Source organism: Anomaloglossus baeobatrachus, chromosome 1, assembly GCF_048569485.1.
Source record: "Anomaloglossus baeobatrachus isolate aAnoBae1 chromosome 1, aAnoBae1.hap1, whole genome shotgun sequence".
In the NCBI taxonomy this organism is placed as follows: domain Eukaryota; kingdom Metazoa; phylum Chordata; class Amphibia; order Anura; family Aromobatidae; genus Anomaloglossus; species Anomaloglossus baeobatrachus.
In genome coordinates this window covers 960,088,119-960,115,726 of record NC_134353.1, presented here as the reverse complement: position 1 = coordinate 960,115,726, position 27,608 = coordinate 960,088,119, and the positions used below count along the sequence as shown (strand labels likewise).

At 52.2% G+C, this 27,608-nt stretch overlaps 1 protein-coding gene across 1 annotated transcript in view; it reads right to left on the bottom strand.

The window, feature by feature from the left end:
* Nucleotides 1-3,973: 3,973 nt before the first annotated feature.
* LOC142262054 (uncharacterized) overlaps nucleotides 3,974-27,608 on the bottom strand; it is a 90,317-nt gene continuing 66,682 nt past the window's right edge. Inside the window, 1 exon segment of the mRNA XM_075332153.1 lies at nucleotides 3,974-7,435. Within this exon segment, the coding sequence (XP_075188268.1) occupies nucleotides 5,457-7,435 (1,979 nt within the window). The 3' untranslated portion in view covers nucleotides 3,974-5,456.

Below are 27,608 nucleotides of genomic sequence, written 5' to 3'. Positions count from 1 at the left end.
CAAATGCCAACTTTCTGGCTTTAGGCCCCTTTCACGCGTCAGTGATTCTGGTACGTTTGTGCTTTTTTTTTTATACGTACCAGAATCACTGACATACGCAGACCCATTATAATCAATGGGTCTGCTCACACATCAGTGATTTTTCACTGAACGTGTCTCCGTGCGGCGTACACGCGTGTCCGTGATTGCCGCACGGAGACATGTCCAGTTTTTTTCAGGCATCACGGATGTCCCACGGACAACACTATGGTGTGATCCGTGAAACACGTGCCAGAAAAAAACGTGCTTCTAAAATAAAAAGCATTTTTACTCACCTGGCTCCAGCGACGCTCTGTGCTCTCTGTGCAGTCTGCTGCTTCTGAGCCGGCTCATTACTGTCGTGCATATTCATGATGCACTTCACAGCCAACCAGGAAGCAGCTGCTGCGGGGGTCAGCGCCGGCCGGATGCTGCACCGTGGGAGCATTCAGCACCAAGGAGAGTGGGAGCGAGCACAGGTGAGTTGATTTCTAAGTGCAATCACGGGCCACGGAGAACGGAGCCCGGATTGCACTTAGACAACCCATGTGTGCCGTGAATCATGGCACACGGAGGGACATGGGCGTGTTTTACATGTCAGTGAAGAACGTCAGTGTTTTTCACTGACGTGTGAAACGGGCCTAAGAAACACAAAAAAAATCATGAAAACATAATGTGCAGCCAGTAACAGTTACTTTTCAAGACCAAACAGGGGAAAAAATTATGGAATCTCTCAATTATAAGGAAATTATGGAATCATGAAAAACAAGGATCCTCGATCCTTCAGGATCCTGCAGCTTGACTGAGTCAAGTGCCCGGGGCTGAGGAACAGGCTGCAAGCAGGTTTCGTGGCACAAGGGACTCCAGCGGGTAATCGCGCCAGAGCGCCAACTAATAACAGGGTCATGGAGTTTCAGCCAGGGCAGGCCCAACAGGAGCTCAGGGGCCATCCTCGGGATCACATAGAAGGCGATGGTCTCTGTATGCGAAGTGCCAACCTGGAGGTTCACGAGCTCGGTGGTATACCGGACAGGTTCGTAGAGCGGTTTGCCGTCTACAGAGGCGAACCAGAGAGGCTTCTTCAGCGGGGTGACAGGGACCTGGTATTTGTCTACCGTGGCCTGGTGGATAAAGTTGCCTGCTGCCCCAGAATCGATGTGGGCCTCAGCTGAAAACTGGGTCCCCTCTGTCGTCACCCGGACAGTCTGTTTAACTGGAACCAAAGGGATTTCGGCGGCAATGGTGGCGGTTCCCACCATCCCTTGGACCTGGGGTCTACCAGGTTTCTTAGGGCATGTTCGAAGCATATGTGAACCGTCTCCGCAATAGAAGCACAGGCCCCGGGTGAGCCGTTCTGTACGGCGTTGCTTGGCTTGGGTCAGACGGTCCACTTGCATGAGTTCTGGCGATAAGTCGCGGAAAGGCAGGGACGAGGGAGCGGTAGATCTCTGTGGGGGCAAGATGTGGCGAGGTGGTCGCTTCTCCCGGACTATCTCTTTGGTACGCTCCTGAAAACTGAGGTCAATCCGGGAGGCCAGGGAAATCAAAGCATCCAAGGTTAGTGGAACGTCACGGCCGGCTAGTTCGTCTTTGATGCGGCCAGAGAGACCTTCCCAAAAGGCCGCCATCAAGGCCTCATTGTTCCAGCCCAGCTCAGAGGCGAGCGTGCGGAACTGGATGGCGTTTTGGCCAACGGTCAGGGTCCCTTGGCGTAGCCGGAGAAGCGAAGAGATCACTGCGGTAGTTCGTCCGGGCTCATCGAAGGTACTTCGGAAAGCTTGCAGGAACTCCTGGATGTCGGTGATCATCGGGTCCTCATTTTCCCACAGGGGGTTAATCCAGGCCAGGGCTTCGCCTTCCAGGTGTGACATCAGGAACGCCACCTTGGCCTGGTCTGAGGCAAACAAGTGCGGGAGCAACTGGAAGTGCAGGGAGCAGGAAACCGTGGCAGGACTTGGCATCCCCTGCATAGTGAGGCGGAGCAGCAAGGCGAAGTTGCGAGGCTGTGGAGGAAGCTGGTTCAGACCTGGAGACTGGTTGCTGCGTGGACGAGGCGGCGGTCTGCAGCGTATATAACCGGTGGTCCACGGATGCCAAGAATTTCAGCATCCGGTTCAGGGTTTCACGCTGTCGTGCCAGCTCCTGGCGCAGCTCAGCCAGCTCTGAATTCTGTGTCTCAGCGGGATCCATGGCCTGTGCTCCAGCGGGATCCATGGCCTGATCATACTGTGAGGGCCGGGGAGGACTGGTAGGCCCAGGAGGTGGATCCACTGGACCGAGCACCCCACCTGGAGGGCAAGGTACACGGTAGCCGGAGCACTAACGTGGCAGGAACGGGTGCAGGTATCAGGAAGCAAAGACAGGACCAGGTCACTAAGGTCACAGCGTACTTTAAGGCAGTAATAGGAAACAGGAACAAAGACCTGCGCACTTAACTCACAAGACAAGGCATAGAAACACAAGCGATGATCAGGCGCAGCACACATGGAGAGGCCAGTCTTATATACTCAGCACAGCCTCAGGTCATTTCCTGTTGCAGCAGTGCTGGGGCTACAAGACCAGGAGAGTGGGTGCGGCCCGGTCCTATACAGAACATTAGTCAGAATCAGACTCCTGAGACCAGGAACAGGACTTTGGGGAGCAAGAGTGGCAGGCGTGACCGGTGGACGCATGGACTGGACCAGTGAGGAAGGAGCGGTGGTACGCAGGCGAGGCTGGATCAGTGGGTACAGAGCGGTGGCGTGACGCAGGTATGACTGGCTCAGTGGTTACGGAGCGGTGCCTGGATGGTGAGACCGGCTCAGTAGGTAAGGAGCGCTGCTGGGACACTGGGAGCGTGACATATACACACATACCGCGCAACACACACACTGCACAAAACATACCTCCCCCCAAAACACACATACGCACTCCACACCCACAAACCGCGTAACACACACAGCACCACACACACAGAACGCTGCAGACACACAGTGCTCCACAAACAACGCAACACACACAACGCAACACACATACAACACCGCTCTCACACACCCCCACACCCAGAACATTTACAGTGCCCTACACAAACACTTGGCAACTACACACAACATATATATATATATATATATATATATATATATATAAATAAAACAAAAATCATACATTAACTACACAATACGTAAATTCTAGAATACCCGATGCGTAGAATCGGGCCACCTTCTAGTATTATACACTTGCGGTATTATACCGGTAGTTTTCTGTGTATATTGTGGGATATGCACTAGCCGTAGTGATATTTTCTATTTAGATTACACCAGCGGTACTGCATCTATAAAAGATTTTCTATATTCTATCGAATCTATGAGGAACATTTTTAGATCCTTGCATTACCGCTTATTCTAACCACCTATACAAATAGTTTTAACAAGAGACATAGTGTCTATCGGATATGCACTAGTTGTATTTATTTAATGGCGGTACTGTGCCTATAAGGAGATTTTTCTGCATCTTACTGACGAGCATTTTTTGATCCATGCATCTCCCGTTTTTGATAAGTATTTGTATAAACAGCCTTATTCAGTGACTGAGTGAACTTTCAATCTAGGTGCGTTAGTTTCGCCAGCTTGCCGGTTATCTGAACATTCTCACATCAATATTTTAGTGACAGACTATAATCTGAGAAAGAACACTGATTTATATTTGGTTGATGGTCTGATTTTGGAATTGATGTATTTCGTAAAGTCTATAGTGTCGGAATCAGGAGATCTGCAACAGTGATTGAACAGACTGGATAATTACTAAATATTTTGATACCTATATCATTGTTGCAAACTTCCTCAAAAAAACCTTTCATATAATAAATAGCCAGTCTGTCATTTAGTGACTATATTTTTATTAGAATAGATTTATATGCATATTGCACGTAGTGATTGTATTTAAAGGAGAATAATCTTACAATATACCTTGTGCTCTTTTGATAAGGGGCATATTATCTGTCCCTCTGTGGTGTGCTCCTCTGTTTATTTTTAGCATATTTGTAATTATTCAATAAAGTTTTGGGTTTTATCCTAAGAAAAGTTTACTGAATTTTCTATCTGCATCTTTATACTCTGGGTATCTTATAATTAAAATCATTAGATAGTGTTGAAAGAGACGAGGAGATAGCTGAGACAATACTACAAGGCTGGTGAGAAAATCCATCTTGTGTGAGAGATGGAAGGAGACTTATTTTAAACTCATGCACACAACGCTGTATGGATTTAACATCCCACCTTCCCTTAGTTGCCCTGACAGGATTACAGCGTGTCCTAAATGTAGGGTGCCCTTTACAAACCTTTGGCATGGGGTGTGGAAATGCACAGAAGTAGTAACATACTGGATGCAAGTAAAAGACCAGATCCAAGCATGTTGGGGAACAAAACTTCCACAAACGCCACAGGCTTTACTTTTTCATCAGCTTCGTTCCCCTGAATATGAATCTCAACTTGGGATAGACAAAGTGAAGACCCCTTGAAATAATCACACGTTTTTAGTTGTGGCTTTACGAAATCTTTTTAGCGAGTGGCTTAAACCAAATATTCCATCAATGGTATCGATAATATCTCAAATGAAACAATTATTAGGACTCAAATTGATTGGAGCTGAAAAGAGCAAAGATAAATCAGAAGGGAAAGTTTTTCCGCTTTGGAAACAGTTTATAGGGTTCCACTATAGTCCTCAGGAAATTCTGAAAATAGTCAGTCCTTTTCGCCACACGGAATGGTACTGTCTGGGAGACCTGCAGGGGACATTAGGGGCTTTAGGGACAGTTTAATTCTTTGAACAAGTTATTGCTTCCCTTTCTGTTATACTTAAAAGCTGATTTTTTAAAATAAAAAAAAAAGTCTACTTCCTTATGTTCGAGTTTCGTGGTGTCTAAAAAGATTTAAGTCATGATTTCCCTTTTTTTCTGTGAGTTTTTGATGTGAAATCAGATGTTTCTTTTGCGGATAACACTTTCAACATACAGAACATAGAAATGGCTTCTCTTTGTGAATTCTTTAATGTCTGACAAGATTCATTTCTGAATAAAACATTTCCTATGCTCTGAACATGAATATGGTTTCTCCCCTGTGTGAGTTTAGATGTTTAGTAAGAGTTCATTTACTGCTATAACATTTCCCAGTTTCTAAAAAAAAAAAAAATGTCTTCTACCGTGTGAATTGTCATGTGTCTAACAAAAGCGGATTTGTGAACAAAGCATTTCTCACATTCTGGACAAGAATATGGCTTCTCCCCTGTGTGAGTTTTTATATGCTCATCAAGCTGTGATTTTCTAATAAAACATTTCCCACATTCTGGACAAGAAAATGGCTTCTCCCCTGTGTGAGTTTTTATATGCATATCAAGCTGTGATTTTCTAATAAAACATTTCCCACATTCTGAACAAGAAAATGGCTTCTCCCCCGTGTGAGTTTTTATATGCATATCAAGCTGTGATTTTCCAATAAAACATTTCCCACATTCTGAACAAGAAAATAGTTTCTCCCCGTGTGAGTTTTTACATGCATATCAAGCTGTGATTTTCCAATAAAACAATTCCCACATTCTGAACAAGAAAATGGCTTCTCACCCGTGTGAGTTTTTATATGCATATCAAACTGTGATTTTCTAATAAAATATTTCCCACATTCTGAACAAGAAAATGGCTTCTCCCCCGTGTGAGTTTTTACATGCATATCAAGCTGTGATTTTCCAATAAAACATTTCCCACATTCTGAACAAGAAAATGGCTTCTCCCCCGTGTGAGTTTTAACATGCATATCAAGTTGTGATTTTCCAATAAAACATTTCCCACATTCTGAACAAGAAAATGGCTTCTCCCCCATGTGAGTTTTTATATGCATATCAAGCTGTGATTTTCTAATAAAACATTTCCCACATTCTGAACAAGAAAATGGCTTCTCCCCCGTGTGAGTTTTTATATGCATATTAAGCTGTGATTTTCCAATAAAACATTTCCCACATTCTGAACAAGAAAATGGCTTCTCCCCCATGTGAGTTTTAACATGCATATCAAGTTGTGATTTTCCAATAAAACATTTCCCACATTCTGAACAAGAAAATGGCTTCTCCCCCATGTGAGTTTTTATATGCATATCAAGCTGTGATTTTCTAATAAAACATTTCCCACATTCTGAACAAGAAAATGGCTTCTCCCCCGTGTGAGTTTTTATATGCATATTAAGCTGTGATTTTCCAATAAAACATTTCCCACATTCTGAACAAGAAAATGGCTTCTCCCCCATGTGAGTTTTTACATGCATATCAAGATGTGATTTTCCAATAAAACATTTCCCACATTCTGAACAAGAAAATGGCTTCTCCCCCGTGTGAGTTTTTATATGCATATCAAGCTGTGATTTTAAAATAAAGCATTTCCCACATTCTGAACAAGAAAATGGCTTCTCCCCTGTGTGAGTTTTTGTATGCCTATCAAGCTGTGATTTTCCAATAAAACATTTCCCACATTCTGAACAAGAAAATGGCTTCTCCCCAGTGTGAGTTTTTATATGCCTACCAAGGTCGCTTTTCTGAATAAAACATTTCCCACATTCTGAACATGAAAATGACTTCTCCCCTGTGTGAGTTTTTATATGCCTATCAAGCTGTGATTTTCCAATAAAACATTTCCCACATTCTGAACAAGAAAATGGCTTTTCCCCCGTGTGTGTTTTTACATGCATATCAAGCTGTGATTTTCCAATAAAACATTTCTCACATTCTGAACAAGAAAATGGCTTCTCCCCCATGTGAGTTTTTATATGCATATCAAGCTGTGATTTTTTAATAAAACACTTCCCACATTCTGAACAAGAAAATGGCTTCTCCCCTGTGTGAGTTTTTATATGCCTATCAAGCTGTGATTTTCCAATAAAACATTTCCCACATTCTGAACAAGAAAATGGCTTCTCCCCCGTGTGAGTTTTTATATGCATATTAAGCTGTGATTTTCCAATAAAACATTTCCCACATTCTGAACAAGAAAATGGCTTCTCCCCCGTGTGAGTTTTTATATGCATATCAAGCTGTGATTTTAAAATAAAGCATTTCCCACATTCTGAACAAGAATATGGCTTCTCCCCTGTGTGAGTTTTTATATGCCTATCAAGCTGTGATTTTCCAATAAAACATTTCCCACATTGTGAACATGAAAATGGCTTCTCCCCCGTGTGAGTTTTTATATGCATATCAAGCTGTGATTTTTGAATAAAACATTTCCCACATTCTGAACATGAAAATGGCTTCTCCCCCGTATGAGTTTTTATATGCTGATCAAGCTGTGATTTTCCAAAAAAACATTTCCCACATACTGAACAAGAAAATGGCTTCTCCCCAGTGTGAGTTTTTATATGCTTACCAAGATCGCTTTTCTGAATAAAACATTTCCCACATTCTGAACATGAAAATGACTTCTCTCTTATGTGAGTTTTTATATGGTCATAAAGGTCTGCATTCTGAATAAAATGTTTTTTACATATTGGACATGAATATGATTTCTCCCCCATGTGAGTATTTAGATGTACAACAAGATGTGATTTATAACTAAAATATTTTCCACATTCTGAGCATGAAAATGAGTTTCCTTTGTGAATTATTTCATGTGAAATTAGAGCAGACTTTTGAGTAAAACACTTTCCACATTGATTACATGAATATAACTTCTCCCCTGTGTGAGCTCTTTGTTGTTGACCATCCCTCATGTGGCTCTTATTTTGCTGAAAAATCTGTAGTGAATCGGGAGATGGTTTAGACACATCAGCTGACGGATCTTGGGTGTGAAGGGCTGAGGGTTTATCTTGGATAATGACTTGCTCTTCATTTATATTCTGTATAATGCCAAAATCTTCTGTCAAAAGAATAAAACAGATTTTGTCATTTTAAAAAAATAGAATCCTAAAACTTGGTTTTCACTGATAATCTTAGGCCCCTGACTGAAGTATCATTGTGCTGCCCAGATAATGATTGTTTTATTACCAAGACAACTCTACAACATGTCCAAAAAGAAATCACATAGCAAACTAGGTAATAATTATATCCTGAATGTCATACCTGGCACCACAAGCACAGTGTCCATGGCTGCCTTAGATAACGCGACATAAGAGGAATTATACTTTATGATGCCATAAAACTGAGTGTCTAAATATTCTATAAAAAGAAAAAGGACAGAGGACAGGGCTCCATGTGTGAATCGGCCGAGCACAGCAACCAAAATATGGTCTACAGCGCTCACCCCACAAATTGTGCTAGCAGGTACAACACTGGGAACAGCCCAAGAAAATCTTCCAGAAGCTGCTGCGCCGACTGCCCAAGGCAGGGAGCTGATCATGGAAGGAAAGGGGCTGCAGAGCGGGAGGATCCGGGAGCTGCAAAAAGAGAAGACGAGCCAGTGCAAGAGAAATCAATTCTTACAGAATACCGCTCTGCAGCCCCTTTCCTTCCATAAATCCTCTATAAGATGGAAGAGTCAGCAATAGACATGAGCAACCAAGGAGATACAGTGGAACCTAGGATTAAAGGAGGCTTTACACGCTACGATATCGTTAATGAATTATTGTCGGGGTCACGTTGTTGGTGACGCACATCCGGCATCATTAACGATATCGCAGCGTGTGATACTTACCTGCGACCTATACCGACCTCAAAAGTGGTGAAAATTTTTCACCATGGAGAGGTCGTCCTAAAAGCAAAAATCAGTAATTGTTTATTATCTATGTTGTTCGTCGCTCCTACGGCAGCACACATCGCTATGTGTGACACCGCAGGAGCGACGAACATCTCCTTACCTGCCTCCACCGGCAATGCGGAAGGAAGGAGGTGGCCGGGATGTTACGTCCCGCTCATCTCCGCCCCTTCGCTTTGATTGGCCGGCCGCTTAGTGACAGCGCGGTGACGTCGCTGTGATGCCGAACACACCTCCCCCTTGAGGGAGGGATTGTTCGGCAATCACAGCGACGTCGCCTCCCCCTTGAGGGAGGGATTGTTCGGCAGTCACAGCGACGTCGCCGACCAGGTAAGTGCGTGTGACGCTGCCGTAGCGATAATGTTCGCTTTCACGCTCGAGATCGCTAGTGATATCGCAGCGTGTAAAGCCCCCTCAAGTCTATGTGCACACGTTGTGTTTTTTCATGCGCTTACGCAGTGTTTTAAACTGCAGCGTACATGCATTCTGTGTCCACAGCAAAGTCTATGAGAATTTAGAAAATTCCATGCGCACGTTGCGTTTTAAAGTGCAGCGTTTTGCATGCCAAATTTTTTACAAAATCGATGCATTCTAAAAAGCAACATGTCACTTCTTTTGTCCGTTTTGGATGCTTTTCCCACTCTGTCTATGGGAGTGCAAGCATCCAGAATGCATCCATTCTGCATTCAAAATAAATCCAAAACGCAGCATTTTGGCTGCGTTTTAAAATGCACATGCAGTGAAAAACCGCTGCAGAATGTGTGTCACGGAAGAACGCAACATGCACACATACCCTAATAGTAACTTGGTTTGACAGAGTTTTGCAAAACAAGCAAAGCTTTTTAAAAATGCATAACTTGATTTAAGAACAATGATTTGCAATAAGAGCAAATACTCACTGCACACACTTCCGGTTCCATCCTTTCACTGCGCTCTGACCTGCTCTTCAGTTAACTTTCTGTATATAAGTACTATATACAGTATACCATTGTACAGAACATACTATATAGCATGTCTATTAATTTGCATTTGTGGATATAGAACTGTACTTTCTTTCTGCTAACCAGTACAGCACATAGCTTGTAATGTAATTACTTGCTTGGGCACTATTCCTACCCCCACTAGGCTTAGTCCTGTCCTTATTTTGGGAAGAATAGATTCGGGGTGTATTTTTTTGTGTGTATTGTACTAGAATAAAGATTATCATATTTATACATAATGTTTTCTCTCTATAGTGCACCTCGAGTTCACCAATAATTCTATTGTAAGCTAAAAAGCAGTTTAATTTGTTTTATGTTTGTTTAATGTACAGTATTTTGTATTACTGTAATAAGTTAAAATAAAAACTAATTATATTTGGGTTGTGGAACGAATTGTCTGCATTTCAATGATTTTCTATGGGAAAATTTGCATTGATATAAGAGTAACTTGATTTAAGAAAACAACCCCGAAATTAATTATGCTCATAGTCCAAAGTTCCACTATATTTGTTACATTTCAGCATCTTGTCATTAAAAAGAAAATATATCTCAACATTTTCTCTCCTAGAAGAAAATCAGAATCTAGAAATACTTTATCCTTTTTCCTATTAGTAAACTCGTCTCTTGCACATGTACTGATAAAATTACGTCAGTAGAAGAATCGCTCAAGAATCCCACCCCCAATATTAAGATTAAATTGCTGGACCCCGGAAATCCTATCCGCACACAATGGGTTATATATAAGAGGTGACGCTCGTCTTTCATGTAACCATGATATTTGTTATGTGATAATAATGCTCGGCCATCTCCGTCTCTTCCCTGGTGAGCAGCATTACCGACCCTCAGAGCAGTAATCTCCATCCACTCCTGTTATTTGGGTTTATGTCTCCATGTTCTGTATCTGTCACACTGACATGAGTGTAATAGGAGATAATGGATTCTTAAGGTACCGTCACACTAAGCGATGCTCCAGCGATCCCACCAGCAACCTGACCTGGCAGGGATCGCTGGAGCGTCGCTACACGGGTTGCTGGTGAGCTGTCACACAGGCAGATTTCACCAGCGACCAGTAACCAGCGACGCGTGGAAGCGATGCTGCGCTTGGTAACTAAGGTAAATATCGGGTAACCAACCCGATATTTACCTTGGTTACCAGCGCACACCGCTTAGCGCTGGCTCCCTGCACTTCTAGCCAGAATACACATCGGGTTAATTACCCGATTTGTAGTCTGACTATGTGTGCAGGGAGCAGGGAGCCGGCACTGACCGCGTGAGAGCGGCGGACGCTGGTAACGAAGGTAAATATCGGGTAACCAAGGAAAGGGCTTCTTAGTTACCCGATATTTACATTGGTTACCAGCGTCCGCAGAAGCCGGCTCCCTTCTCACTGCACATTCAGTTGTTGCTCTCTCGCTGTCACACACAGCGATGTGCGCTTCACAGCGGGAGAGCAACAACTAAAAAATGGTCCAGGACATTCAGCAACAACCAGCGACCTCACAGCAGGGGCCAGGTTGTTGCTGGATGTCACACACAGCAACATCACTAGCAAGTCGTGCCTCAGCAGCGATGTTGCTTAGTGTGACGGTACCTTTAGTCCCTATACTGGAAAAACCCCTCATCAGCACTGACAGCGGATAATAGGAAAGAGCTGGAGCTCGTCCTCGCTCACATCGGCAGAATTCATGTCCAGCTGTATTTCTCCTCTACACTGTGTGCAGAATTATTAGGCAAATGAGTATTTTCATCACATGATAATTTTTATACATGTCCCACTCCAAGCTGTATAGGCTTGAGAGCCAACTACCAATTAAGTAAATCAGGTGATGTGCATATCTGTAATGAGGAGGGTGTGGTGTAATGACATCAACACCCTATATAAGGGGTGCTTAATTATTAGGCAACTTCCTTTCCTTTGGAAAAGTGGGTCAGAAGAGAAATTTGACAGACTCTGAAAAGTCCAAAATTGTGAGACGTCTTGCAGAGGGATGCAGCGGTCTTGAAATTGCCAAACTTGCCTAATAATTCTCCACAGTAATAGTTACCTGCACAAACAGATATCCTCCTAAGATAGACAAATCTAAAAAAAAAAAAAAACCACTCCAACTTCCAAAAATATAAAGCTTTGATATTTATGAGTCTTTTGAGAACATAGTTGTTGATCATTAATACAAAAAACATACAACTTGCCTAATAATTCTGCACACGGTGTATAACATAACTACACATCCCGTGTTATCACCTGCACCGGGATCACAGATTCATTCACATTTCATGTGTATTTTACATGAAGGGTTAATATACCGCTGGAGAAACTGACACAGCAAAGAGCGGAAAAATAGGAATGTGTGACTTGTGTGCGTTATTGGGTGGTCTGTACTCACCGGGGCGGTGATCTGTAGGAATCTCCTCGTTACTCCGCTGATCGCTCCTCACATTTCTCTCTGGAGAATTAATATTGTTCAGATCTTTATCCAGATCCAAAAGCTGCAAAACAAAATATTGTAAAAGTCCCCGGGAATAATGGAGATAAGATCCGGACATGTGAGGTCTGTGGTCAGCTGTGATCCTGCCGTCTCCACCGCTCTCATTACACAAGTATAAAACATCTAATACTGGAGGAGAAAACAAGACTGAACACAAGGAGGTCACAGCCGTCTACACCTCATAGGGGAGATCTCCATCTACCTGAGGATCCTGTGGAGGAGGAGGAGCGGGACATCTCTCTGGGGTCGTCCTCGTACTGGAGAGACCTGCAGGAGACACAGACAGGACGGACATCATGATTACATACAGATAATTATAGGCCGGGTGTATTCAGTCCTGTCTATTACCTGGTGATGTGCGGGGCTGGGGCTCCTCCATCATCACCTCCTTGTACCGCTCCTTGTGTCCTTCTAGATACTCCCACTCCTCCATGGAGAAATAGACGGTGACGTCCTGACACCTTATAGGAACCGGACAACACAATGATACCGTCATCACCCAGAATCCTCCAGTGCCGTCCTGTATAATGTCCCAGCATTCCCAGCAGTGTCACCTCTCCAGTCAGCAACTCAATGATCTTGTTGGTGAGATCAAGGATCTTCTGGTCATTGATGTCCTAATGTATCCGGGGGTGAGGTGGAGGCTCCGGGATTGGGCTCAGGGTTCCTCCCCGTCCTTCAGACACAGGGGCCTGACAGCGATCACTAGAGGTCTTCACTACTGTGTAATCCTGAGTGTGGAGACATTAATAATATCACTACAGACATTTCCAGAGTCCATCATCTCCCCGGTCATATATCCTCTGTTATTCCCATAGATAATGATGTAATGTGATGACATCAGAACCTCTCACCTCCCCGGTCATATCCTCTTTTTTCCCCATAGATAATGATGTAATGTGATGACATCAGAACCTCTCACCTCCCCGGTCATATCCTCTGTTATTCCCATAGATAATGATGTAATGTGATGACATGAGAACCTCTCACCTCCCCGGTCATATCCTCTGTTATTCCCATAGATAATGATGTAATGTGATGACATCAGAACCTCTCACCTCCCCGGTCATATCCTCTGTTATTCCCATAGATAATGATGTAATTTGATGACATCAGAGCCTCTCACCTCCCCGGTCATATCCTCTGTTATTCCCATAGATAATGATGTAATGTGATGACATCAGAGCCTCTCACCTCCCCGGTCATATCCTCTGTTATTCCCAAAGATAATGATGTAATGTGATGACATCAGAACCTCTCACCTCCCCGGTCATATCCTCTGTTATTCCCAAAGATAATGATGTAATGTGATGACATCAGAACCTCTCACCTCCCCGGTCATATCCTCTGTTATTCCAATAGATAATGATGTAATGTGATGACATCAGAACCTCTCACATCTCCAGTAAGATGGAAGATTATCTCCAGACTCCGGTTTAATATCTTTAGTTATTAGAAAATATTTAAAAAACAAAACAACAGAATATCCTTTATTGTGAAGAGGATGAGATGATTTCCTCCATGTGTAGTGCGGGGTCTGTCGCTCTCCCTCTACCACGTGTAGTGCGGGGTCTGTCGCACTCTCTCCCCCTCAAATGTAGTGCGGGGTCTGTCGCACTCTCTCCCCCTCAAGTGTAGTGCGGGGTCTGTCGCTCTCTCTCCCTCATGTGTAGTGCAGCGTCTGTCGCACTCTCTCCCCCTCAAGTGTAGTGCGGCGTCTGTCGCTCTCTCTCCCCCGTGTGTAGTGCGGGGTCTGTCGCTCTCTCTCTCCCCCGTGTGTAGTGCGGGGTCTGTCGCTCTCTCTCCCCCCATGTGTAGTGCGGGGTCTGTCGCTCTCGCTACCCCACGTGTCGTGCGGGGTCTGTCGCTTTCTCTCTCCTCCACGTGTAATGCGGGGTCTATCGCTCTCTCTCCTCCACGTGTAGTGCGGGGTCTGTCGCTCTCTCTCTCCTCCACGTGTAGTGCGGGGTCTGTCGCTCTCTCTCCTCCACGTGTCGTGCGGGGTCTGTCGCTCTCTCCCCTCCACGTGTAGTGCGGGGTCTGTCGCTCTCTCTCCCCCATGTGTAGTGCGGTGTCTGTCGCTCTCTCTCCCCCATATGTAGTGCGGGGTCTGTCGCTCTCTCTCCCCCCCATGTGTAGTGCGGGGTCTGTCGCTCTCTCTCCCTCATGTGTAGTGCAGGGTCTGTCGCTCTCTCTCCCTCATGTGTAGTGCGGGGTCTGTCGCTCTCTCTCCCTCATGTGTAGTGCGGGGTCTGTCGCTCTCTCTCCCTCATGTGTAGTGCGGGGTCTGTCGCTCTCTTTCCCCCATGTGTAGTGCGGGGTCTGTCGCTCTCTCTCCCTCATTCTCCCCCATGTGTAGTGCGGGGTCTGTCGCTCTCTCTCTCCCCCATGTGTAGTGCGGGGTCTGTCGCTCTCTCTCTCCCCCATGTGTAGTGCGGTGTCTATCGCTCTCTCACCCCATGTGTAGTGCGGAGTCTGTCGCTCTCTCTCCTCCGTGTGTAGTGTGGGGTCTGTCGCTCTCTCTCCCTCATGTGTAGTGCGGGGTCTGTCGCTCTCTCTCCCCCCCCCCGTGTGTAGTGCGGGGTCTGTCGCTCTCTCTCTACCCCCCGTGTGTATTGCGGGGTCTGTCGCTCTCTCTCCCCCACGTGTGCTGCGGGCTCTGTCGCTCTCTCCCCCCCACGTGTCGTGCGGGGACTGTCGCTCTCGCTACCCCAAGTGTCGTGCGGGGTCTGTCGCTCTCTCTCTCCACGTGTTGTGCGGGGACTGTCGCTCTCTCTCTCCTCCACGTGTCGTGCGGGGTCTGTCGCTCTCTCTCTCCTCCACGTGTCGTGCGGGGTCGGTCGCTCTCTCTTTCCTCCACGTGTCGTGCGGGGTCTGTCACTCTCTCTCCTCCACGTGTCGTGCGGGGTCTGTCGCTCTCTCTCCCCCACGTGTAGTGCGGGGTCTGTTGCTCTCTCTCCCCCACGTGTAGTGCGGGGTCTGTCGCTCTCTCCCCCCCACGTGTAGTGCGGGGTCTGTCGCTCTCTTTCCCCCACGTGTAGTGCGGGGTCTGTCGCTCTCTCTCCCCCACGTGTAGTGCGGGGTCTGTCGCTCTCTCTCCCTCATGTGTAGTGCGGGGACTGTCGCTCTCTCTCCCTCATGTGTAGTGCGGGGTCTGTCGCTCTCTCTCCCTCATGTGTAGTGCGGGGTCTGTCACTCTCTCTCCCTCATTCTCCCCCATGTGTCGTGTGGGGTCTGTCGCTCTCTCTCCTCCACGTGTCGTGCGGGGTCTGTCGCTCTTTCTCTCCTCCACGTGTCGAGCGGGATCTGTCGCTCTCTCTCTCATCCACGTGTCGTGCGGGGTCTGTCGCTCTCTCTTCCCCGTGTGTAGTGTGGCGTCTGTCGCTCTCTCTCCCCCGTGTGTAGTGCGGGGTCTGTCGCTCTCTCTCTCCCCCCGTGTGTATTGCGGGGTCTGTCGCTCTCTCTCCCCCACGTGTGGTGCAGGCTCTGTCGCTCTCTCCCCCCCACGTGTCGTGCGGGGACTGTCGCTCTCTCTCCTCCACGTGTCGTGCGGGGTCTGTCGCTCTCTCTCTCCTCCACGTGTCGTGCGGGGTCTGTCGCTCTCTGTCCCCCACGTGTCGTGCGGGGTCTATCGCTCTCTCTCCCTCACGTGTAGTGCGGGGTCTGTCGCTCTCGCTCCCTCATTCTCCCCCATGTGTCGTGCGGGGTCTGTCGCTCTCTCTCCTCCACGTGTCGTGCAGGGTCTGTGGCTCTCTCTCTCCTCCACGTGTCGTGCGGGGTCTGTCGCTCTCTCTCCTCCACGTGTCGTGCGGGGTCTGTCGTTCTCTCTCCTCCACGTGTCGTGCGGGGTCTGTCGCTCTCTCTCCTCCACGTGTCGTGCGGGGTCTGTCACTCTCTCTCCCACATTCTCCCCCATGTGTAATGCGGGGTCTGTCGCTCTCTCTCTCCCCCAAGTATAGTGCGGGGTCTGTCGCTCTCTCTCTCCCCCATGTGTAGTGCGGGGTCTGCCGCTCTCTCTCTCCCCCATGTGCAGTGCGGGGTCTATCCCTCTCCCTCCCCCATGTGCAGTGCGGGGTCTGTCGCTCTCTCTCTCCCCTATGTGTAGTGCGGGGTCTATCGCTCTCCCTCATGTGTAGTGCGGGGTTTGTCGCTCTCTCTCCCTCATGTGTAGTGCAGGGTCTGTCACTCTCTCTCCCTCATTCTTTGCAGGGCGGGGTCTGTCGCTCTCTCTCCCCCATGTGTAGTGCAGTGTCTGTCGCTCTCACCACCCCCCATGTGTAGTGCGGGGTCTGTCGCTCTCTCTCCCCCCCATGTGTAGTGCAGGGTCTGTCGCGCTCTCTCTCCCCCCCCATGTGTAGTGCAGGGTCTGTCACGCTCTCTCCCCCCCGTGTGTAGTGCGGGGTCTGTCGCTCTCTCCCCCCCCCCGTGTGTAGTGCGGGGTCTGTCGCTCTCGCCCCCCCCGCCATGTGTAGTGCGGGGTCTGTCGCTCTCTCTCCCCCGTGTGTACAGCGGGATCTGTCGCTCTCTCTCCCCCATGTGTAGTGCGGGGTCTGTCGCTCTCTCTCCCTCATGTGTAGTGCGGGGTTTGTCGCTCTCTCTCCCCCTCATGTGTAGTGCGGGGTCTGTCGCTCTCTCTCCCTCATGTGTAGTGCGGGATCTGTCACTCTCTCTCCCTCATGTGTAGTGTAAGGTCTGTCACTCTCTCTCCCTCATCTGTAGTGCAGGGTCTGTCGCTCTCTCTCCTCCACGTGTAGTACGGGGTCTGTCGCTATCTCTCCCCCATGTGTAGTGCGGTGTCTGTCGCTCTCTCTCCCCCATGTGTAGTGCGGTGTCTGTCGCTCTCTCTCTCCCCCATGTGTAGTGCGGGGTCTGTCGCTCTCTCTCCCCCCCATGTGTAGTGCGGGGTCTGTCGCTCTCTCTCCCCCCATGTGTAGTGCGGGGTCTGTCGCTCTCTCTCCCCCCATGTGTAGTGCGGGGTCTGTCGCTCTCTCTCCCCCCATGCGTAGTGCGGGGTCTGTCGCTCTCTCTCCCCATGTGTAATGCGGGGTCTGTCGCTCTCTCTCCCCCATGTGTAATGCGGGGTCTGTCGCTCTCTCTCCCCCATGTGTAATGCGGGGTCTGTCGCTCTCTCTCCCCCATGTCTAGTGCGGGGTCTGTCGCTCTCTCTCCCCCATGTCTAGTGCGGGGTCTGTCGCTCTCTCCCCCCCATGTCTAGTGCGGGGTCTGTCGCTCTCTCTCCCCCATGTCTAGTGCGGGGTCTGTCGCTCTCTCTCCCCCATGTCTAGTGCGGGGTCTGTCGCTCTCTCTCCCCCATGTCTAGTGCGGGGTCTGTCGCTCTCTCTCCCCCATGTCTAGTGCGGGGTCTGTCGCTCTCTCTCCCCCATGTCTAGTGCGGGGTCTGTCGCTCTCTCTCCCCCATGTCTAGTGCGGGGTCTCTCGCGCTCTCTCCCCCATGTCTAGTGCGGGGTCTCTCGCGCTCTCTCCCCCATGTCTAGTGCGGGGTCTCTCGCGCTCTCTCCCCCATGGCTAGTGCGAGATCTGTCGCTCTCTCCCCCATGTGTAGTGCGGGGTCTGTCGCTCTCTCTCCCTCATGTGTAGTGCGGGGTCTGTCGCTCTCTCTCCCTCATGTGTAGTGGGGGGGTCTGTCGCTCTCTCTCCCACATGTGTTTTGGGGGGGTCTGTCGCTCTCTCTCCCACATGTGTAGTGGGGGGGTCTGTCGCTCTCTCTCCCACATGTGTAGTGGGGGGGGTCTGTCGCTCTCTCTCCCTCATGTGTAGTGCGGGGTCCGTCGCTCTCTCTCCCTCATGTGTAGTGAGGGGTCTGTCGCTCTCTCTCCCTCATGTGTAGTGGGGGGTCTGTCGCTCTCTCTCCCTCATGGGTAGTGCAGGGTCTGTCGCTCTCTCCCCCATGTGTAGTGCAGGGCCTGTCGCTCTCTCACCCATGTGTAGTGCAGGGTCTGTCGCACTCTCTCCCTCATGTGTAGTGCGGGGTCTGTCGCTCTCTCTCCCTCATGTGTAGTGGGGGGTCTGTCGCTCTCTCTCCCTCATGTGTAGTGCGGGGTCTGTCGCACTCTCTCCCTCATGTGTAGTGCGGGGTCTGTCGCTCTCTCTCTCTCCTCCATGTGTAGTGCGGGGTCTGTCGCTCTCTCCCCCTCATGTGTAGTGGGGGGGTCTGTCGCTCTCTCTCCCTCATGTGTAGTGCGGGGTCTGTCGCTCTCTCTCATGTGTAGTGGGGGGTCTGTCGCTCTCTCTCCCTCATGTGTAGTGCGGGGTCTGTCGCTCTCTCTAATGTGTAGTGCGGGGTCTGTCGCTCTCTCTAATGTGTAGTGGGGGGTCTGTCGCTCTCTCTCCCTCATGTGTAGTGCGGGGTCTGTCGCTCTCTCTCCCTCATGTGTAGTGCGGGGTCTGTCGCTCTCTCTCCCTCATGTGTAGTGCGGGGTCTGTCGCTCTCTCTCCCTCATGTGTAGTGCGGGGTCTGTCGCTCTCTCTCCCTCATGTGTAGTGCAGGGTCTGTCGCTCTCTCTCCCTCATGTGTAGTGCAGGGTCTGTCGCTCTCTCTCCCTCATGTGTAGTGCGGGGTCTGTCGCTCTCTCTCCCTCATGTGTAGTGCGGGGTCTGTCGCTTTCTCCCCCATGTGTAGTGCGAGGTCTGTCGCTCTCTCCCCCATGTGTAGTGCGGGGTCTGTCGCTCTCTCCCCCATGTGTAGTGCGGGGTCTGTCGCTCTCTCTCCCCCATGTGTAGTGCGAGATCTGTCGCTCTCTCTCCCTCATGTGTAGTGCGAGATCTGTCGCTCTCTCTCCCTCATGTGTAGTGCGGGGTCTGTCGCTCTCTCTCTCACCCATGTGTAGTGCGGGGTCTGTCACTCTCTCTCTCCCTCATGTGTAGTGTGGGGTCTGTCGCTCTCTCCCTCATGTGTAGTGCGGGGTCTGTCGCTCTCTCCCTCATGTGTAGTGCGGGGTCTGTCGCTGTCTCCCTCATGTGTAGTGCGGGGTCTGTCGCTCTCTCCCTCATGTGTAGTGCGGGGTCTGTCGCTGTCTCTCCCCCATGTGTAATGCGGGGTCTGTCGCTCTCTCTCCCCCATGTGTAGTGCGGGGTCTGTCGCTCTCTCTCCCCCATGTCTAGTGCGGGGTCTGTCGCTCTCTCTCCCCCATGTCTAGTGCGGGGTCTGTCGCGCTCTCTCTCCCCCATGTCTAGTGCGGGGTCTGTCGCTCTCTCTCCCCCATGTCTAGTGCGGGGTCTCTCGCGCTCTCTCCCCCATGTCTAGTGCGGGGTCTGTCGCGCTCTCTCCCCCATGTCTAGTGCGGGGTCTGTCGCTCTCTCTCCCCCATGTCTAGTGCGGGGTCTGTCGCTCTCTCTCCCCCATGTCTAGTGCGGGGTCTGTCGCGCTCTCTCTCCCTCATGTGTAGTGCGAGATCTGTCGCTCTCTCCCCCATGTGTAGTGCGGGGTCTGTCGCTCTCTCTCCCTCATGTGTAGTGCGGGGTCTGTCGCTCTCTCTCCCTCATGTGTAGTGCGGGGTCTGTCGCTCTCTCTCCCTCATGTGTAGTGCGGGGTCTTTCGCTCTCTCTCCCTCATGTGTAGTGCGGGGTCTGTCGCTCTCTCTCCCACATGTGTTTTGGGGGGGGTCTGTCGCTCTCTCTCCCACATGTGTAGTGGGGGGGTCTGTCGCTCTCTCTCCCACATGTGTAGTGGGGGGGTCTGTCGCTCTCTCTCCCTCATGTGTAGTGCGGGGTCCGTCGCTCTCTCTCCCTCATGTGTAGTGGGGGGTCCGTCGCTCTCTCTCCCTCATGTGTAGTGCGGGGTCTGTCGCTCTCTCTCCCTCATGTGTAGTGCAGGGTCTGTCGCTCTCTCCCCCATGTGTAGTGCAGGGTCTGTCGCTCTCTCACCCATGTGTAGTGCAGGGTCTGTCGCACTCTCTCCCTCATGTGTAGTGCGGGGTCTGTCGCTCTCTCTCCCTCATGTGTAGTGGGGGGGTCTGTCGCTCTCTCTCCCTCATGTGTAGTGCGGGGTCTGTCGCTCTCTCTCATGTGTAGTGGGGGGTCTGTCGCACTCTCTCCCTCATGTGTAGTGCGGGGTCTGTCGCTCTCTCTCTCTCCTCCATGTGTAGTGCGGGGTCTGTCGCTCTCTCTCCTGCATGTGTAGTGGGGGGGTCTGTCGCTCTCTCTCCCTCATGTGTAGTGCGGGGTCTGTCGCTCTCTCTAATGTGTAGTGGGGGGTCTGTCGCTCTCTCTCCCTCATGTGTAGTGCGGGTCCTGTCGCTCTCTCTCCCTCATGTGTAGTGCGGGGTCTGTCGCTCTCTCTCCCTCATGTGTAGTGCGGGGTCTGTCGCTCTCTCTCCCTCATGTGTAGTGCGGGGTCTGTCGCTCTCTCTCCCTCATGTGTAGTGCGGGGTCTGTCGCTCTCTCTCCCTCATGTGTAGTGCGGGGTCTGTCGCTCTCTCTCCCTCATGTGTAGTGCGGGGTCTGTCGCTCTCTCTCCCCCATGTGTAGTGCGAGGTCTGTCGCTCTCTCCCCCATGTGTAGTGCGGGGTCTGTCGCTCTCTCCCTCATGTGTAGTGCGGGGTCTGTCGCTCTCTCCCTCATGTGTAGTGCGGGGTCTGTCGCTCTCTCCCTCATGTGTAGTGCGGGGTCTGTCGCTCTCTCCCTCATGTGTAGTGCGGGGTCTGTCGCTCTCTCCCTCATGTGTAGTGCGGGGTCTGTCGCTCTCTCCCTCATGTGTAGTGCGGGGTCTGTCGCTCTCTCCCTCATGTGTAGTGCGGGGTCTGTCGCTCTCTCCCTCATGTGTAGTGCGGGGTCTGTCGCTCTCTCCCTCATGTGTAGTGCGGGGTCTGTCGCTCTCTCCCTCATGTGTAGTGCGGGGTCTGTCGCTCTCTCCCTCATGTGTAGTGGGGGGTCTGTCGCTCTCTCCCTCATGTGTAGTGGGGGGTCTGTCGCTCTCTCCCTCATGTGTAGTGGGGGGTCTGTCGCTCTCTCTCCCCCATGTGTAGTGGGGGGGTCTGTCGCTCTCTCTCCCTCATTTGTAGTGCAGGGACTGTCGCTCTCTCCCTCATGTGTAGTGCGGGGTCTGTCGCTCTCTCTCCCTCATGTGTAGTGCGGGGTGTGTCGCTCTCTCTCCCTCATGTGTAGTGCGGGGTCTGTCGCTCTCTCTCCCTCATGTGTAGTGCGGGGTCTGTCGCTCTCTCTCCCTCATGTGTAGTGCGGGGTCTGTCGCTCTCTCTCCCTCATGTGTAGTGCGGGGTCTGTCGCTCTCTTTCCCTCATGTGTAGTGCGGGGTCTGTCGCTCTCTCTCCCTCATGTGTAGTGCGGGGTCTGTCGCTTTCTCCCCCATGTGTAGTGCGAGGTCTGTCGCTCTCTCCCCCATGTGTAGTGCGGGGTCTGTCGCTCTCTCCCTCATGTGTACTGCGGGGTCTGTCGCTCTCTCCCTCATGTGTAGTGCGGGGTCTGTCGCTGTCTCTCCCCCATGTGTAGTGCGGGGTCTGTCGCTCTCTCCCTCATGTGTAGTGCGGGGTCTGTCGCTCTCTCCCTCATGTGTAGTGCGGGGTCTGTCGCTCTCTCCCTCATGTGTAGTGGGGGGTCTGTCGCTCTCTCCCTCATGTGTAGTGGGGGGTCTGTCGCTCTCTCCCTCATGTGTAGTGGGGGGTCTGTCGCTCTCTCCCTCATGTGTAGTGGGGGGTCTGTCGCTCTCTCTCCCCCATGTGTAGTGCGGGGTCTGTCGCTCTCTCTCCCTCATGTGTAGTGCAGGGTCTGTCGCTCTCTCCCCCATGTGTAGTGCGGGGTCTGTCGCTCTCTCCCCCATGTGTAGTGGGGGGTCTGTCGCTCTCTCTCCCTCATGTGTAGTGGGGGGGTCTGTCGCTCTCTCTCCCACATGTGTAGTGGGGGGGTCTGTCGCTCTCTCTCCCACATGTGTAGTGGGGGGGGTCTGTCGCTCTCTCTCCCACATGTGTAGTGGGGGGGTCTGTCGCTCTCTCTCCCTCATGTGTAGTGCGGGGTCTGTCGCTCTCTCTCCCTCATGTGTAGTGGGGGGTCTGTCGCTCTCTCTCCCTCATGTGTAGTGGGGGGTCTGTCGCTCTCTCCCTCATGTGTAGTGCAGGGTCTGTCGCGCTCTCTCCCCCATGTGTAGTGCAGGGTCTGTCGCTCTCTCCCCCATGTGTAGTGCAGGGTCTGTCGCTCTCTCCCTCATGTGTAGTGGGGGGTCTGTCGCACTCTCTCCCTCATGTGTAGTGGGGGGGTCTGTCGCTCTCTCTCCCTCATGTGTAGTGCGGGGTCTGTCGCTCTCTCTCCCTCATGTGTAGTGCGGGGTCTGTCGCTCTCTCTCATGTGTAGTGGGGGGGTCTGTCGCTCTCTCTCCCTCATGTGTAGTGCGGGGTCTGTCGCACTCTCTCCCTCATGTGTAGTGCGGGGTCTGTCGCTCTCTCTCTCTCCATGTGTAGTGCGGGGTCTTTCGCCCTCTCTCCCCCATGTGTAGTGCGAGGTCTGTCGCTCTCTCTCTCCCTCATGTGTAGTGCGGGGTCTGTTGCTCTCTCCCCCTCATATGTAGTGGGGGGGTCTGTTGCTCTCTCTCCCTCATGTGTAGTGGGGGGGTCTGTCGCTCTCTCTCCCCCATGTGTAGTGTGGGGTCTGTCGCTCTCTCTCCCTCATGTGTAGTGCGGGGTCTGTCGCTCTCTCTCTCCCTCATGTGTAGTGGGGGGGTCTGTCGCTCTCTCTCCCTCATGTGTAGTGCGGGGTCTGTCGCTCTCTCTCATGTGTAGTGGGGGGTCTGTCGCTCTCTCTCCCTCATGTGTAGTGCGGGGTCTGTCGCACTCTCTCCCTCATGTGTAGTGCGGGGTCTGTCGCTCTCTCTCTCTCCTCCATGTGTAGTGCGGGGTCTGTCGCTCTCTCTCCCTCATGTGTAGTGGGGGGGGTCTGTCGCTCTCTCTCCCCCATGTGTAGTGCGGGGTCTGTCGCTCTCTCTCCCTCATGTGTAGTGCAGGGTCTGTCGCTCTCTCCCCCATGTGTAGTGCGGGGTCTGTCGCTCTCTCCCCCATGTGTAGTGGGGGGTCTGTCGCTCTCTCTCCCTCATGTGTAGTGGGGGGGTCTGTCGCTCTCTCTCCCACATGTGTAGTGGGGGGGTCTGTCGCTCTCTCTCCCACATGTGTAGTGGGGGGGGGTCTGTCGCTCTCTCTCCCACATGTGTAGTGGGGGGGTCTGTCGCTCTCTCTCCCTCATGTGTAGTGCGGGGTCTGTCGCTCTCTCTCCCTCATGTGTAGTGGGGGGTCTGTTGCTCTCTCTCCCTCATGTGTAGTGGGGGGTCTGTCGCTCTCTCCCTCATGTGTAGTGCAGGGTCTGTCGCTCTCTCCCCCATGTGTAGTGCAGGGTCTGTCGCTCTCTCCCTCATGTGTAGTGGGGGGTCTGTCGCACTCTCTCCCTCATGTGTAGTGGGGGGGTCTGTCGCTCTCTCTCCCTCATGTGTAGTGCGGGGTCTGTCGCTCTCTCTCCCTCATGTGTAGTGCGGGGTCTGTCGCTCTCTCTCATGTGTAGTGGGGGGGTCTGTCGCTCTCTCTCCCTCATGTGTAGTGCGGGGTCTGTCGCACTCTCTTCCTCATGTGTAGTGCGGGGTCTGTCGCTCTCTCTCTCTCCATGTGTAGTGCGGGGTCTTTCGCCCTCTCTCCCCCATGTGTAGTGCGAGGTCTGTCGCTCTCTCTCTCCCTCATGTGTAGTGCGGGGTCTGTTGCTCTCTCCCCCTCATATGTAGTGGGGGGGTCTGTCGCTCTCTCCCCCATGTGTAGTGTGGGGTCTGTCGCTCTCTCTCCCTCATGTGTAGTGCGGGGTCTGTCGCTCTCTCTCATGTGTAGTGGGGGGTCTGTCGCTCTCTCTCCCTCATGTGTAGTGCGGGGTCTGTCGCACTCTCTCCCTCATGTGTAGTGCGGGGTCTGTCGCTCTCTCTCTCTCCTCCATGTGTAGTGCGGGGTCTGTCGCTCTCTCTCCCTCATGTGTAGTGGGGGGGGTCTGTCGCTCTCTCTCCCTCATGTGTAGTGCGGGGTCTGTCGCTCTCTCTAATGTGTAGTGGGGGGTCTGTCGCTCTCTCTCCCTCATGTGTAGTGCGGGGTCTGTCGCTCTCTCTCCCTTATGTGTAGTGCGGGGTCTGTCGCTCTCTCTCCCTCATGTGTAGTGCGGGGTCTGTCGCTCTCTCTCCCTCATGTGTAGTGCGGGGTCTGTCGCTCTCTCTCCCTCATGTGTAGTGCGGGGTCTGTCGCTCTCTCTCCCTCATGTGTAGTGCGGGGTCTGTCGCTCTCTCTCCCTCATGTATAGTGCGGGGTCTGTCGCACTCTCTCCCTCATGTGTAGTGCGGGGTCTGTCGCTCTCTCTCTCTCCTCCATGTGTAGTGCGGGGTCTGTCGCTCTCTCTCCCTCATGTGTAGTGGGGGGGTCTGTCGCTCTCTCTCCCTCATGTGTAGTGCGGGGTCTGTCGCTCTCTCTAATGTGTAGTGGGGGGTCTGTCGCTCTCTCTCCCTCATGTGTAGTGCGGGGTCTGTCGCTCTCTCTCCCTCATGTGTAGTGCGGGGTCTGTCGCTCTCTCTCCCTCATGTGTAGTGCGGGGTCTGTCGCTCTCTCTCCCTCATGTGTAGTGCGGGGTCTGTCGCTCTCTCCCTCATGTGTAGTGCGGGGTCTGTCGCTCTCTCTCCCTCATGTGTAGTGCGGGGTCTGTCGCTCTCTCTCCCTCATGTGTAGTGCGGGGTCTGTCGCTCTCTCCCCCATGTGTAGTGCGAGGTCTGTCGCTCTCTCCCCCATGTGTAGTGCGGGGTCTGTCGCTCTCTCCCTCATGTGTACTGCGGGGTCTGTCGCTCTCTCCCTCATGTGTAGTGCGGGGTCTGTCGCTGTCTCCCCCCCATGTGTAGTGCGGGGTCTGTCGCTCTCTCCCTCATGTGTAGTGCGGGGTCTGTCGCTCTCTCCCTCATGTGTAGTGCGGGGTCTGTCGCTCTCTCCCTCATGTGTAGTGCGGGGTCTGTCACTCTCTCCCTCATGTGTAGTGCGGGGTCTGTCGCTCTCTCCCTCATGTGTAGTGCGGGGTCTGTCGCTCTCTCCCTCATGTGTAGTGGGGGGGTCTGTCGCTCTCTCCCTCATGTGTAGTGGGGGGTCTGTCGCTCTCTCTCCCCCATGTGTAGTGGGGGGGTCTGTCGCTCTCTCTCCCTCATTTGTAGTGCAGGGACTGTCGCTCTCTCTCCCCCATGTGTAGTGCGGGGTCTGTCGCTCTCTCTCCCCCATGTGTAGTGCGGGGTCTGTCGCTCTCTCCCCCATGTGTAGTGCGGGGTCTGTCGCTCTCTCCCCCATGTGTAGTGGGGGGGTCTGTCGCTCTCTCTCCCTCATGTGTAGTGGGGGGGGTCTGTCGCTCTCTCTCCCACGTGTAGTGGGGGGGTCTGTCGCTCTCTCTCCCACATGTGTAGTGGGGGGGGGGGGGTCTGTCGCTCTCTCTCCCACATGTGTAGTGGGGGGGTCTGTCGCTCTCTCTCCCTCATGTGTAGTGCGGGGTCTGTCGCTCTCTCTCCCTCATGTGTAGTGGGGGGTCTGTTGCTCTCTCTCCCTCATGTGTAGTGGGGGGTCTGTCGCTCTCTCCCTCATGTGTAGTGCAGGGTCTGTCGCGCTCTCTCCCCCATGTGTAGTGCAGGGTCTGTCGCTCTCTCCCCCATGTGTAGTGCAGGGTCTGTCGCTCTCTCCCTCATGTGTAGTGGGGGGTCTGTCGCACTCTCTCCCTCATGTGTAGTGGGGGGGTCTGTCGCTCTCTCTCCCTCATGTGTAGTGCGGGGTCTGTCGCTCTCTCTCCCTCATGTGTAGTGCGGGGTCTGTCGCTCTCTCTCATGTGTAGTGGGGGGGGTCTGTCGCTCTCTCTCCCTCATGTGTAGTGCGGGGTCTGTCGCACTCTCTCCCTCATGTGTAGTGCGGGGTCTGTCGCTCTCTCTCTCTCCATGTGTAGTGCGGGGTCTTTCGCCCTCTCTCCCCCATGTGTAGTGCGAGGTCTGTCGCTCTCTCTCTCCCTCATGTGTAGTGCGGGGTCTGTTGCTCTCTCCCCCTCATGTGTAGTGGGGGGGTCTGTCGCTCTCTCTCCCCCATGTGTAGTGCGGGGTCTGTCGCTCTCTCTCTCCCTCATGTGTAGTGTGGGGTCTGTCGCTCTCTCCCCCCCATGTGTAGTGTGGGGTCTGTCGCTCTCTCTCCCCCATGTGTAGTGCGGGGTCTGTCGCTCTCTCCCTCATGTGTAGTGCGGGGTCTGTCGCTCTCTCTCCCTCATGTGTAGTGCGGGGTCTGTCTCTCTCTCCCTCATGTGTAGTGCGGGGTCTGTCGCTCTCTCTCCCTCATGTGTAGTGCGGGGTCTGTCTCTCTCTCCCTCATGTGTAGTGCGGGGTCTGTCGCTCTCTCTCCCTCATGTGCAGTGCGGGGTCTGTCGCTCTCTCTCTCCCTCATGTGTAGTGCGGGGTCTGTCGCTCTCTCCCTCATGTGTAGTGCAGGGTCTGTCGCTCTCTCCCTCATGTGTAGTGCGGGGTCTGTCGCTCTCTCTCTCCCTCATGTGTAGTGCGGGGTCTGTCGCTCTCTCTCCCTCATGTGTAGTGCAGGGTCTGTCGCTCTCTCTCCCTCATGTGTAGTGCAGGGTCTGTCGCTCTCTCTCCCTCATGTGTAGTGCGGGGTCTGTCGCTCTCTCTCCCTCATGTGTAGTGCGGGGTCTCTCTCCCTCATGTGTAGTGCGGGGTCTCTCTCCCTCATGTGTAGTGCGGGGTCTCTCTCCCTCATGTGTAGTGCGGGGTCTGTCGCTCTCTCTCCCTCATGTGTAGTGCGGGGTCTGTCGCTCTCTCCCCCTCATATGTAGTGCGGGGTCTGTCGCTCTCTCTCCCTCATATGTAGTGCGGGGTCTGTCGCTCTCTCTCCCTCATGTGTAGTGCGGAGTCTGTCGCTCTCTCTCCCCCATGTGTAGTGCGGGGTCTGTCGCTCTCTCTCCCTCATGTGTAGTGCGGGGTCTGTCACTCTCTCTCCCTCATGTGTAGTGCGGGGTCTGTCGCTCTCTCTCCCTCATGTGTAGTGCGGGGTCTGTCGCTCTCTCTCCCTCATGTGTAGTGCGGGGTCTGTCGCTCTCTCTCCCTCATGTGTAGTGCGGGGTCTGTCGCTCTCTCTCCCTCATGTGTAGTGCGGGGTCTGTCGCTCTCTCTCCCTCATGTGTAGTGCGGGGTCTGTCGCTCTCTCTCCCTCATGTGTAGTGCGGGGTCTGTCGCTCTCTCTCCCTCATGTGTAGTGCGGGGTCTGTCGCTCTCTCTCCCTCATGTGTAGTGCGGGGTCTGTCGCTCTCTCTCCCTCATGTGTAGTGCGGGGTCTGTCGCTCTCTCTCCCTCATGTGTAGTGCGGGGTCTGTCGCTCTCTCTCCCTCATGTGTAGTGCGGGGTCTGTCGCTCTCTCTCCCCCATGT